At 48.6% G+C, this 14,410-nt stretch overlaps 1 protein-coding gene across 1 annotated transcript; it reads left to right on the top strand.

The window, feature by feature from the left end:
* The first annotated feature begins 214 nt into the window (after positions 1-214).
* Positions 215-1,410, top strand: LOC123040754 (momilactone A synthase). Its single transcript, XM_044463517.1, has 2 exons — positions 215-372; positions 443-1,410. The coding sequence occupies exons 1-2, from the start codon at positions 263-265 to the stop codon at positions 1,239-1,241; spliced, it is 909 nt and encodes a 302-aa protein (XP_044319452.1). The 5' UTR covers positions 215-262; the 3' UTR covers positions 1,242-1,410.
* Positions 1,411-14,410: the final 13,000 nt, after the last annotated feature.

The following is a 14,410-nucleotide window of genomic DNA, read 5'->3' as shown; positions in this document are numbered from 1 at the left end:
TCCCTCCCACGGTCATACCTATGGCGATGCTGTCCGCATACCGCATGCACCACGGGAGAAGATAAACAAATGGCATCAAGTTCCCCGCCAAAAGAGCTAGTAATGCCAGGACAGCGACGTCTTTCTTTTTCTAGACAGCGCCGAGCTCTTCTCCTGCTACATATCTCATCGATCACCAGCGCGTGCTCTTTGGATTATCGATGGCCATAAGCATCTGCTCTGGTCAAATCTAGCTCGGTCCCGCGGCACCAGCGGGGGCAGGATGTTCCGAGCTGTGAAGCACGCCGTCGTCTGGGCGAAGAAGAGCCGAGCTGAGCCCGCGGCCTTGTCTGCCTTCGCCAGCCACTTCTCCGCGGCTTCCACCTCGCAGAGGTAATAGTCAACTAGTGCTTCGGATCATGGGAGGTCTCAAAGGTGTTTGCGCGTTTGATTTGATTTGTAGGTTGGCCGGTAAGGTGGCCGTGATCACTGGCGGCGCCAGCGGCCTTGGCAAGGCGACTGCCGCGGAGTTCGTCCGGAACGGCGCCAAGGTCGTCCTCGCCGACGTCCAGGACGACCTCGGCCACGCCGTCGCCGCGGAGCTCGGCCATGACTCCGCATGCTACACGCGCTGCGACGTGACGGACGAGGCGCAGGTCGCGGCGGCCGTGGACCTAGCGGTGGCGCGGCACGGCCGCCTCGACGTCATGTTCAACAACGCCGGCATCAGCGGCGCCCTCACGCCCGTCCCCCTCGGCTCCCTGGACCTCGCCGACTTCGACCGCGTCATGGCGGTGAACGCGCGGGCCGTGCTCGCGGGCGTCAAGCACGCCGCGCGCGTCATGGTCCCCAACCGGCGCGGCAGCATCATCTGCACGGCCAGTACGGCGGCGGTGCTGGGAGGCGTGGCGTTCCCGGCGTACAGCGTGTCCAAGGCGGCGGTGGTGGGGCTCGTGCGCGCCGTGGCGGGGGAGATGGCGCGCGCCGGGGTGCGCGTGAACGCCATCTCGCCAAACTACATCCCGACGCCGATGGTGATGGGGTACATGGCCGAGTCCTATCCCGGGGCGAGCGCCGAGGAGCGCAGGCGGATCGTGGAGAGGGACATGAACGAGATGGGCGGGCCGGCGCTCGCGGCGGAGGACATCGCCCGCGCGGCGGTGTACCTGGCCTCCGACGAGGCCGGGTACGTGAACGGGCATAACCTCGTCGTCGACGGCGGGTTCACGGTCGGCAAGGCGCCGAAAATGCCGGCGCCGTGACATTGACGGGTCTTGATGCGATGAAGTGTTCTTCCTTGGACCAACTGGACATGTTCGTTCTTCACCGTTGCAGTTGGACTTGCACAACCTGTTACGCTTCATAGTTCAAAGTACTTTATCTGTTTTTAGTCTGCTTATATAAAATTGTCTGAAGTTGAACTTCGTGAAATTTGACCAACTTTATGGAAAAAATTATAACATTCACAATAGGAAATCAATATCATTAGATGTATCATGAAATCATTTTTCATACCATAAAACTTGTAATAATTCCCTAAAATTTTAAATTTTTTAAAAGGTTGGGAGTGTCTAATTGACACTTGACTGAAAATCAATTGGGTTTCATTCAAATTTATAACCAATAGGAAACTGACATGTATGCATGTTGGTACGTTGCCTATATGTTCGTTGTTTTTGTATATGCTTGCGGCCGCAAAAAAAAAACAAAAAAAACTGACGGATTTGGCATTCATCCATTTCACTCTCCATGTCAACGACTTAAAAGGACATGCCTAACAACCCCTTAACGGATTGGTTCCATTGATCCGGTTGCTAAAACCAGGCTGGACTACAAAACGCCTGGACAGCCCAAAGCTATAGTCTATTTTACAGTAGAACTATGGTGTACCAGTGCAACGACAATGAGTTTTACAGTATAATTACCGTAGATTTTCAATGTAATTTACAATAGACTTACACTGTAAAATACTACCTGTTCCAGTGACATTTTACAGTAGATTTATAGTGTAAATACAGCAGTATTGCAGTTGAATTACAATGTAAGTTACAGTAGATTTATAGTGTAATTTACAAGTAATTCTACTGTAAATGTAAGTGGCAGTGTAAACACTACAGTACAAAATACAGAGTTTTACAGTGTATTTGTAAATATCACTGTAAAACTCTGCATTTTCAGTGTAAACACAAAAACAACTAGAGGAAACATTAATGTACAAAATAACTACTGCAAGAAAGGTAAAACTAAAATAGTAATCCATTACGGAAACTTGCTATTACCCAACAAATAGAGAAAATAAACAGTGTAATAAAGGCAAATCCTAGTAATGTCATTAACCTACATACACATCAGAAAAACAAAAGGAGGTCGAATTGTAAATAGTACATGTTGGAAATGTTCTACTACCCAGCATGCAGAGGCTCTGAACCAGAAAATGCAAACAGTAGCATCAAGTAAGTTGGGGGAACTACAGTCAACACAATAAATTTAGGATGATACCATAAACCACATTTTTGCTCAACAATGTAAAACTCATGAACAACCATACAGAAATAATAGCTGAGAAATAGCAGTAAACCATGTGTTGTACTAATCACCACAGTTACGGTGGAATATACTTGTTTATCACGCAAGGGAAACAAACATAATGGAAGATCAGCGCTGCACCTACAAGTGAAAAAAAATATGCATTCCATAATGTATGTCCATTGATTGTTTGCATCATCCTGAAATTAACAAACCATTTTCAGAGAATCATGAACAAAACAAAGATACATTTGTCCTGGGTCAGAGGAGGTGTAGCTGTCGTCGCCGGCGTCGGAGTCGGAGGAGGACATGATGATTATCCCCTTCATCCAGCGGACTGCCTTATCCTGCTGCCGCCTTCGCTTGGCGAGCCGAGCCGCCTCTGCCGCTGCCTCCTCTGCCTCCCGCTCCGATTGCTCTATGGCTAGCCGGAGCCTTTGCATTCTTTCGTCGGAGGCGGCGAGTGTCCATCTCCGCCGTCGTGAGTGACCGGCGGTAGACCCTTGCGAGGAGGCGCTCGTCCTCGTCGGGCTCCACCGGCTGCGGCCACGGCACACGGACCGCTCCGCTGCATCTTTCTTTCTTGCGAGCTACCTCTCACGGCGGGCGGAGCATGCGTACGGGACGGTGGCGCGGGCACTAGCACCCACTGCTGCCCCACACAGAGGAGCGACCGGCGGGGGAAGGGGACGGCGCGGAGGCGGTGCGGTCTGCGCTGTCTTGCCGGAGCTGAGTGCGGGCCAGGAGGGTCCAGCTCCGACATCCGTGTTGCGCTGGCGCGGGAGCTGCCCTCGATCTCCACCTTGGACCGCTCCAAGGCAATGCTGAGGGCCAACTCATCGGAGTCGAGGTCAGAGCCCGAGTGGCTGCCTGATGACCCACAAGTATATGGGGTCAATTGTAGCCTTTTAGATAAGTAAGAGTGTCGAACCCAACGAGGAGCAGAAGGAAATGACAAGTGGTTTTCAGCAAGGTAATGTCTGCAAGTGCTAAAATTGTAAGTAGCAGAGTAGTTTGATAGCAAGATAATTTGTAACGAGCAAGTAACGGTAGTAGTAACAAAAGTGTAGCAAGGTAGCCCAATCCTTTTGAGGCGAAGGACATGCCAAAACGGTCTCTTATGATAATCAAAGTGTTCTTGAGGGTACACGGCAATTTCATCTAGTCACTTTCATCATGTTGGCTTAATTCGTATTCGCTACTTTGATAATTTGGTATGGAGGTGGATCGGTGCTTAGGTGCTGTTCTTACTTGACGAAACCTCCTACTTATGATTAACCCCCTCGCAAGCATCCGCAACTAAGAGAAAAGTATTAAGACTAAATTCTAACCATAGCATTAAACTTTTGGTCCAATCTGTCGGATTTTGGGGTTCCGGCAAACCCTTGAGGTTCGAACTCTGGGGTGCGCACTAAGATCTTTCCCCTACCAGCTCACGTTTCGAAGGCTCGCAAGGAATCTAAGCTAGAAAGAAGAACACACAAGGGACACGAGGTTTATACTGGTTCAAGCCACCATTGTGATATAATACCCTACTCCAGTGTGTGGTGTGGTGGATTGCCTCAGGGGCTGATGATGAACAATACAAAGGGAGAACAACCTCGCGAGAGGCTGTTCTTGAGCTGGTGCGATGAACTGCTTGGGTGAGTTCAATCACTTCTCTCTCTCTCTCTCTCTCTCTCTCTCTCTCTCTCTCTGATCGATCCGTCTCCCCTTTGCCCTGTGGTGGCTAGCTCTATTTATAGAGGGAGGCCTTGGGCCTCTTCCCAAATAATGAGCAGGAAGGGTGCCAACAATTGGCCATTTTGAAGGGCAACATCTAGTACACTTATCCTGACTAAAGTTGGTCTACAGCTGCTGTTGGGGATATAACTATTTGTGTAAGCCGCCCAGGAGGGGCCGAGTTACGCAAAGAAGACTCATCAAAAGAGGCCCAAGACCAAGCATGAAGATGGCGGTTAAATAAAGGGTCTAAGGCCCATAGGCGGATTAAAGCCCATAGTGGTAAACCATCATGATGACATGACTTGTAACATAAGGTAGAATTAACTAGTCGCCAAGCCGGACACTGTCTATGAGCCGGCCGGGACTCTATATGCCGCAGGGCATCCACCCGTGTATATAAGGGGACGACCCGCTGACGGTTTAGGGCAAGAAATAACTCATCGAGAACCGGGCATAGCGTATCTCGCTCCTTGGTCATCGAAACATCAAGCAATACCAACCCGACTAGACGCAGGCCTTACCTTCACCGTAAGGGGCCGAACTAGTATAAATCTCTCGTGTCCTTTGTCATGAATTAACCCCTTTAAGCTTCCTAGTTGCGATGGCTCCACGACTAAGTCCTTGCAAGAGGACATCTACCGTGACAATTCCACGATAGTTGGCGCCCACCATGGGGCCAGCACACGGTGGATTTGAGTTCTTGAAGGGCAGCTTCGAAGGGTGTTGGGGAACGTTGCAGAAAACAAAAATTTTCCTACTCGTTTCACCAAGATCATCTAGGAGTTCATCTAGCAACGAGTGATTAGATGCATCTACATACCTTTGTAGATCGTGCACGGAAGCGTTCAAAAGAACGATGATGATGTAGTCGTACTCGACGTGATCCAAATCACCGATGACCAGCGCCGAACGGACGACACCTCCGCGTTCAACACACGTACGGGACGGGAGACGTCTCCTCCTTCTTGATCCAGCAAGGGGAAAGGAGAGGTTGATGAAGATCCAGCAGCACGACGGCGTGGTGGTGGATGCAGGGCATCACAGCAGCAGGGCTTCGCCAAGACTATGAGGGAGAGACGTAACGGGGGGAGATGGAGGCGCCAGGGGCTGGTGTAAAATCCCTCCTCTCCCCCCCACTATATATAGGGGTGCCAAGGGGGGGGGGGCGCCGGCCCTAGTAGATGGCATCTACTAGGGGGGGGGCGGCGGCCAAGGGGAGGTTTCCCTCCCCCCCAAGGCACCTAGGGGTGCCTTCCACCACATGGACTCTTCCATGGTGGAAACCCTAGGCGCATGGGCCTATAGGGGCTGGTGCCCTTGGCCCATCTAGGCCAAGGCGCACCCCCTACAGCCCATGTGGCCCCCCAGGACAGGTGGCCCCACCTGGTGGACCCCCGGGACCCTTCCGGTGGTCCCGGTACAATACCGATAACCCCGAAACTTGTCCCGATGCCCGAAATAGCACTTCCTATATATAATTCTTTACCTCCGGACCATTCCGGAACTCCTCGTGACGTCCGGGATCTCATCCGGGACTCCGAACAACATTCGGGTTTCTGCATATACATATCTTCATAACCCTAGCGTCACCGAACCTTAAGTGTGTAGACCCTACGGGTTCGGGAGACAAGCAGACATGACCGAGACGACTCTCCGGTCAATAACCAACAGCGGGATCTGGATACCCATGTTGGCTCCCACATGCTCCACGATGATCTCATTGGATGAACCACGATGTCGAGGATTTAATCAATCCCGTACGCTATTCCCTTTGTCTATCGATATGTTACTTGCCCGAGATTCGATCGTCGGTATCCCAATACCTCGTTCAATCTCGTTACCGGCAAGTCACTTTACTCGTACCGTAATGCATGATCCCGTGACCAGACACTTGGTCACTCTGAGCTCATTATGATGATGCATTACCGAGTGGGCCCAGTGATACCTCTCCGTCATACGGAGTGACAAATCCCAGTCTTGATCCATGTCACCCAACAGACACTTTCGGAGATACCCGTAGTCTACCTTTATAGTCACCCAGTTACGTTGTGACGTTTGGCATACCCAAAGCACTCCTACGGTATCCGGGAGTTACACGATCTCATGGTCTAAGGAAAAGATACTTTGACATTGGAAAACTCTAGCAAACGAACTATACGATCTTGTGCTATGTTTAGGATTGGGTCTTGTCCATCACATCATTCTCCCAATGATGTGATCTCGTTATCAATGACATCCAGTGTCCATAGTTAGGAAACCATGACTATCTGTTGATCAACGAGCTAGTCAACTAGAGGCTTACTAGGGACATGTTGGTGTCTGTTATTCACACGTGTATTACGATTTCCGGATAACACAATTATAGCATGAATAAAGACAATTATCATGAACAAGGAAATATAATAATAATGCTTTTATTATTGCCTCTAGGGCATATTTCCAACAGTCTCCCACTTGCACTAGAGTCAATAATCTAGTTACATTGTGATGAATCGAACACCCATGGAATTCTGGTGTTGATCATGTTTTGCTCTAGCGAGAGGTTTAGTCAACGGATCTGCTATATTCAGGTTCGTATGTACTTTACAAATCTCTATGTCTCCATCTTGAACATTTTCACGAATGGAGTTGAAGCGACGCTTGATGTGCCTTGTCTTCTTGTGAAACCTGGGCTCTTTGGCAAGTGCAATAGCTCCAGTGTTGTCACAGAAGAGCTTGATCGGCCCCGACGCATTGGGTATGACTCCTAGGTCGGTGATGAACTCCTTCACCCATATTGCTTCATGTGCTGCCTCCGAGGCTGCCATGTACTCCGCTTCACATGTAGATCCCGCCACGACGCTTTGCTTGCAACTGCACCAGCTTACTGCCCCACCATTCAAAATATACACGTATCCGGTTTGTGACTTAGAGTCATCCAGATCTGTGTCGAAGCTAGCGTCGACGTAACCCTTTACGACGAGCTCTTCGTCACCTCCATAAACGAGAAACATTTCCTTAGTCCTTTTCAGGTACTTCAGGATATTCTTGACCGCTGTCCAGTGTTCCTTGCCGGGATTACTTTGGTACCTTCCTACCAAACTGACGGCAAGGTTAACATCAGGTCTGGTACACAGCATGGCATACATAATAGAACCTATGGCTGAGGCATAGGGGATGACGCTCATCTCTTCTATATCTTCTGCCGTGGTCGGACATTGAGCTGAGCTCAATTTCATACCTTGTAACACAGGCAAGAACCCCTTCTTGGATTGATCCATATTGAACTTCTTTAGTATCTTATCAAGGTATGTGCTTTGTGAAAGACCTATGAGGCGTCTCGATCTATCTCTATAGATTTTGATGCCTAATATATAAGCAGCTTCTCCAAGGTCCTTCATTGAAAAACTTTTATTCAAGTAGGCCTTGATGCTGTCCAAGAGTTCTATATCATTTCCCATCAAAAGTATGTCATCTACATATAATATGAGAAATGCTACAGAGCTCCCACTCACTTTCTTGTAAACACAGGCTTCTCCATAAGTCTGTGTAAACCCAAACGCTTTGATCATCTCATCAAAGCGAATGTTCCAACTCCGAGATGCTTGCACCAGCCCATAAATCGAGCGTTGGAGCTTGCACACTTTGTCAGCATTCTTAGGATCGACAAAACCTTCCGGCTGCATCATATACAATTCTTCCTTAAGGAAACCATTAAGGAATGCCGTTTTGACGTCCATTTGCCATATTTCGTAATCATAGAATGCGGCAATTGCTAACATGATTCGGACGGACTTCAGCTTCGCTACCGGTGAGAAAGTCTCATCGTAGTCAACCCCTTGAACTTGTCGATAACCCTTAGCGACAAGCCGAGCTTTATAGATGGTCACATTACCATCCGCGTCTGTCTTCCTCTTAAAGATCCATTTATTTTCTATGGCTCGCCGCTCAACGGGCAAGTCAGTCAAAGTCCATACTTTGTTTTCATACATGGATCCTATCTCGGATTTCATGGCTTCTAGCCATTTGTCGGAATCCGGGCCCGCCATCGCTTCTTCATAGTTCGAAGGTTCACCGTTGTCTAACAGCATGATTTCCAAGACAGGGTTGCCGTACCACTCTGGTGCGGAACGTGTCCTTGTGGACCTTCGAATTTCAGTAGGGGCTTGATCAGAAGTATCTTGATCATTGTCATTAACTTCCTCTCTAGTCGGTGCAGGCACCTCAGGAACATTTTCTTGAGTTGCGCCATTTTCCGGTTCAAGAGGTAATACTTCATCAAGCTCTACTTTCCTCCCACTTACTTCTTTCAAGAGAAACTCTTTCTCCAGAAAGGACCCATTCTTGGCAATAAAGATCTTGCCTTCGGATCTGAGGTAGAAGGTGTACCCAATAGTTTCTTTTGGGTATCCTATGAAGACGCATTTTTCCAACTTGGGTTCGAGCTTTTCAGGTTGAAGTTTCTTGACATAAGCATCGCATCCCCAAACTTTTAGAAACGACAGCTTAGGTTTCTTCCCAAACCATAATTCATACGGTGTCGTCTCAACGGATTTCGACGGAGCCCTATTTAAAGTGAATGCGGCAGTCTCTAAAGCATAGCCCCAGAAGGATAGCGGTAAATCGGTAAGAGACATCATAGATCGCACCATATCTAACAGAGTGCGATTACGACGTTCGGACACACCATTACGCTGAGGTGTTCCAGGCGGCGTGAGTTGTGAAACTATTCCACATTTTCTTAAGTGTGTGCCAAACTCGTGACTCAAGTATTCTCCTCCACGATCTGATCGTAGAAACTTGATTTTCCTGTCACGTTGATTTTCAACCTCACTCTGAAATTCCTTGAACTTTTCAAAGGTTTCAGACTTGTGTTTCATTAAGTAGATATACCCATACCTACTTAAATCATCAGTGAGGGTGAGAACATAACGATAGCCACCGCGAGCCTCAACACTCATTGGACCGCACACATCAGTATGTATGATTTCCAATAAGTCGGTTGCTCGCTCCATTGTTCCTGAGAATGGAGTCTTGGTCATTTTAGCCATAAGGCATGGTTCGCATGTGTCAAATGATTCATAATCAAGAGACTCTAAAAGTCCATCAGCATGGAGCTTCTTCATGCGTTTGACACCTATGTGACCAAGGCGGCAGTGCCACATGTATGTGGGACTATCATTATCAACCTTACTTCTTTTGGTACTCACATTATGAACATGTGTAGCATCACGTTCGAGATTCATAAAGAATAAACCATTCACCATAGGAGCATGACCATAAAACATATCTCTCATGAAAATGGAACAACCATTATTCTCAGATTTAAAAGAGTAGCCATCTCGAATTAAACGAGATCCCGATACAATGTTCATGCTCAAAGCTGGCACTAAATAACAATTATTAAGGTTTAAAACTAATCCCGAAGGGAGATGCAGAGGTAGCGTGCCGACGGCGATCACATTGACCTTGGAACCATTCCCGACGCGCATCGTCACCTCGTCCTTTGCCAGTTTCCGCTTATTCCGCAGCCCCTGTTTTGAGTTACAAATGTAAGCAACTGCACCGGTATCAAATACCCAGGAGCTACTACGGGCACTAGTAAGGTACACATCAATTACATGTATATCACATATACCTTTTGTTTTGCTGGCCTTCTTATCCGCTAAGTACTTAGGGCAGTTCTGCTTCCAGTGACCGCTTCCCTTTCAATAAAAGCACTCAGTCTCGGGCTTGGGTCCATTCTTTGGCTTCTTCCCGGCAGCTTGCTTGCCGGGCGTGGCAACCTCCTTGCCGTCCTTCTTGAAGTTCTTTTTACCCTTGCCTTTCTTGAACTTAGTGGTTTTATTGACCATCAACACTTGATGTTCCTTCCTGACTTCTACCTCCGCTGATTTCAGCATAGCAAATACTTCAGGAATGGTCTTTTCCATCCCCTGCATATTGAAGCTCATCACAAAGCTCTTGTAGCTTGGTGGAAGCGACTGGAGGATTCTGTCAATGACCGCATCATCCGGGAGATTAACTCCCAGCTGAGTCAAGCGGTTATGCAACCCAGACATAGTGAGTATGTGCTCACTGATAGAACTGTTTTCCTCCATCTTACAGCTGAAGAATTTGTCGGAGACTTCATATCTCTCGACCCGGGCATGAGCTTGGAAAACCATTTTCAGCTCTTCGAACATCTCATATGCTCCATGTCTCTCAAAACGCTTTTGGGCCCCGGCTCTAGGCTGTAAAGCATGCCGCACTGAACGAGGGAGTAGTCATCGAAACGTGCCTGCCAAGCGTTCATAACATCTTGTTCTGCAGGGAGAACGGGTGCGTCACCAAGCGGTGCTTGTAGGACATAATCTTTCTTGGCAGCTATGAGGATGATCCTCAGGTTCCGGACCCAGTCTGTATAGTTGCTGCCATCGTCTTTCAGCTTGGTTTTCTCTAGGAACGCGTTGAAGTTGAGGACTACGTTGGCCATTTGATCTACAAGACATATTGCAAAGATTTTAGACTAAGTTCATGATAATTAAGTTCAACTAATCAAATTATTAGTGAACTCCCACTTAGATTAGACATCCCTCCAGTCATCTAAGTATTACATGATCCGAGTTTAACTAGACCGTGTCTGATCATCACGTGAGACGGACTAGTCAACGTCGGTGAACATCTTCATGTTGATCGTATCTACTATACGACTCATGCTCGACCTTTCGGTCTTCTGTGTTCCGAGGCCATGTCTGTACATGCTAGGCTCGTCAAGTCAACCTAAGTGTTTGCATGTGTAAATCTGTCTTACACCCGTTGTATGTGAACGTCTGAATAAAACACCCGATCATCACGTGGTGTTTTGAAACAGCGAACTGTCGCAACGGTGCACAGTTAGGGGGAACACTTCTTGAAATTATTGTGAGGGATCATCTTATTTACTACCGTCGTTCTAAGTAAACAAGATGCAAAACATGATAAACATCACATGCAATCAAATAATAAATGTGACATGATATGGCCAATATCACATAGCTCCTTTGATCTCCATCTTGGGGCTCCATGATCATCTTGTCACCGGCTTGACACCATGATCTCCATCATCATGATCTCCATCATCGTGTCTCCATGAAGTTGCTCGCCAACTATTACTTCTACTACTATGGCTAACGCGTTTAGCGATAAAGTAAAGTAATTTACATGGCGTTTCTTGATGACACGCAGGTCATATAAAAGAATAAAGACAACTCCTATGGCTCCTGCCGGTTGTCATACTCATCGACATGCAAGTCGTGAATCCTATTACAATAGCATGAACATCTCATACATCACATATAGATCATTCATCATTCATCACAACTTTGGCCATATCATATCACAAACCACTTGCTGCAAAAACAAGTTAGACATCCTCTAATTGTTGTTGCAAGTTTTTACGTGGCTGAATTAGGGTTCTAGCAAGAACGTTTTCTTACCTACGTTAAAGCCACAACGTGATTTGTCAACTTCTATTTACCCTTCATAAGGACCCTGTTCATCGATTCCGCTCCAACTAAAGTGGGAGAGACAGACACCCGCCAGCCACCTTATGCAACTAGTGCATGTTAGTCGGTGGAACCGGTCTCACGTAAGCGTACATGTAAGGTTGGTCCGGGCCGCTTCATCCCACAATACCGCTGAAGCAAGAAAGGACTAGTAACGGCAAGAAAGTTGACAAATCTACGCCCACAACAAATTGTGTTCTACTCGCGCAAGAAGAACTACGCATAGACCTAGCTCATGATGCCACTGTTGGGGAACGTTGCAGAAAACAAAAATTTTCCTACTCGTTTCACCAAGATCATCTAGGAGTTCATCTAGCAACGAGTGATTAGATGCATCTACATACCTTTGTAGATCGCGCACGGAAGCGTTCAAAAGAACGGTGATGATGTAGTCGTACTCGACGTGATCCAAATCACCGATGACCAGCGCCGAACGGACGGCACCTCCGCGTTCAACACACGTACGGGATGGGAGACGTCTCCTCCTTCTTGATCCAGCAAGGGGAAAGGAGAGGTTGATGAAGATCCAGCAGCACGACGACGTGGTGGTGGATGCAGGGCGTCACAGCAGCAGGGCTTCGCCGAGACTACGAGGGAGAGACGTAACGGGGGGAGATGGAGGCGCCAGGGGGGGGGGGGCCCTAGTAGATGGCATCTACTAGGGGGGGCGGCGGCCAAGGGGAGGTTTCCCTCCCCCCAAGGCACCTAGGGGTGCCTTCCACCACATGGACTCTTCCATGGTGGAAACCCTAGGCGCATGGGCCTATAGGGGCTGGTGCCCTTGGCCCATCTAGGCCAAGGCGCACCCCCTACAGCCCATGTGCCCCCCCGGGACAGGTGGCCCCACCTGGTGGACCCCCGGGACCCTTCCGGTGGTCCCGGTACAATACCGATAACCCCGAAACTTGTCCCGATGCCCGAAATAGCACTTCCTATATATAATTCTTTACCTCCGGACCATTCCGGAACTCCTCGTGACGTCCGGGATCTCATCCGGGACTCCGAACAACATTCGGGTTTCTGCATATACATATCTTCATAACCCTAGCGTCACCGAACCTTAAGTGTGTAGACCCTACGGGTTCGGGAGACAAGCAGACATGACCGAGACGACTCTCCGGTCAATAACCAACAGCGGGATCTGGATACCCATGTTGGCTCCCACATGCTCCACGATGATCTCATCGGATGAACCACGATGTCGAGGATTTAATCAATCCCGTACGCTATTCCCTTTGTCTATCGATATGTTACTTGCCCGAGATTCGATCGTCGGTATCCCAATACCTCGTTCAATCTCGTTACCGGCAAGTCACTTTACTCGTACCGTAATGCATGATCCCGTGACCAGACACTTGGTCACTCTGAGCTCATTATGATGATGCATTACCGAGTGGGCCCAGTGATACCTCTCCGTCATACGGAGTGACAAATCCCAGTCTTGATCCATGTCACCCAACAGACACTTTCGGAGATACCCGTAGTCTACCTTTATAGTCACCCAATTACGTTGTGACGTTTGGCATACCCAAAGCACTCCTACGGTATCCGGGAGTTACACGATCTCATGGTCTAAGGAAAAGATACTTTGACATTGGAAAACTCTAGCAAACGAACTATACGATCTTGTGCTATGTTTAGGATTGGGTCTTGTCCATCACATCATTCTCCCAATGATGTGATCTCGTTATCAATGACATCCAGTGTCCATAGTCAGGAAACCATGACTATCTGTTGATCAACGAGCTAGTCAACTAGAGGCTTACTAGGGACATGTTGGTGTCTGTTATTCACACATGTATTACGATTTCCGGATAACACAATTGTAGCATGAATAAAGACAATTATCATGAACAAGGAAATATAATAATAATGCTTTTATTATTGCCTCTAGGGCATATTTCCAACAAAGGGCTCAAGGGATACGTAGTTGGCCGGATGACCAAGAGTCACCGCGGCAAGATCTACATCAATGGCGAAGGCTGGGGCCCCGACGCCGGCTCAATTGAGTACGGGTACCGGGTCCCCTTCGACGGAATCCACGTCTTCATCGGCCGGATTGGTGAGCCGGGCCCTGAGCCGGACAACTGTACCGACCTCGTCGAGACGGCTCAGCGTGCGAGACCCGCCCGAGTTCAACCCGCCGTGAAGCGTGCCTTCGTGGGCTACATCCACGGGGAGGAACTTTCTAAAGGATCTGAAGATGGTGGTGAGACGGCCGTCCTCTCTGACGGTGATTCGTCCGCCGGTTCAACAGATTTGCTGTATCAAGTGCAAGATGGTGTGCTTGGGGGCTGTTCCGATGGCCCCAGTATTCCGGACCCCTATGAGCCGCCAAGATGGGCAGGAGTCTTCATGGCTGGGACTCAACCCGGCCAAAACTCTACAACCGCTGCAGAAATAATGTCCGGGTCAGGAGCGGCTGGGACAGGAGGCCCTGTGCGCCCGCCGGCTCAGATACTGATGGATCTCATGGATAAGCTTACGACCCTGTTAACCGCCACGGTTATTCCTGCAAATCAAGATGAGCATAACACGGAGGTGGCACAGGTGCGCGAGGAGATAGTTCGGGCCAAGGAGGCCTTGGCAACTAAGGACACCAGGCTAGCTACAGAACATGCGGCTTTCGATGCACGGGCACAATAGCTACAGACAGAGGCCTTCCAGCTTACGAT

This window comes from Triticum aestivum, chromosome 2B (genome assembly GCF_018294505.1).
Source record: "Triticum aestivum cultivar Chinese Spring chromosome 2B, IWGSC CS RefSeq v2.1, whole genome shotgun sequence".
NCBI lineage: Eukaryota > Viridiplantae > Streptophyta > Magnoliopsida > Poales > Poaceae > Triticum > Triticum aestivum.
Note: the sequence above shows the minus strand (reverse complement) of the source record. Positions and strands in the feature narration are given on the sequence as shown.

Bases quoted from the DNA above. Each gene is read 5' to 3' on its own strand.
- LOC123040754 (XM_044463517.1), top strand. From the start codon at position 263: ATGTTCCGAGCTGTGAAGCACGCCGTCGTCTGGGCGAAGAAGAGCCGA. The intron at 373-442 runs GTAATAGTCAAC...TTTGATTTGTAG, and splicing joins GCGGCTTCCACCTCGCAGAG to GTTGGCCGGTAAGGTGGCCG.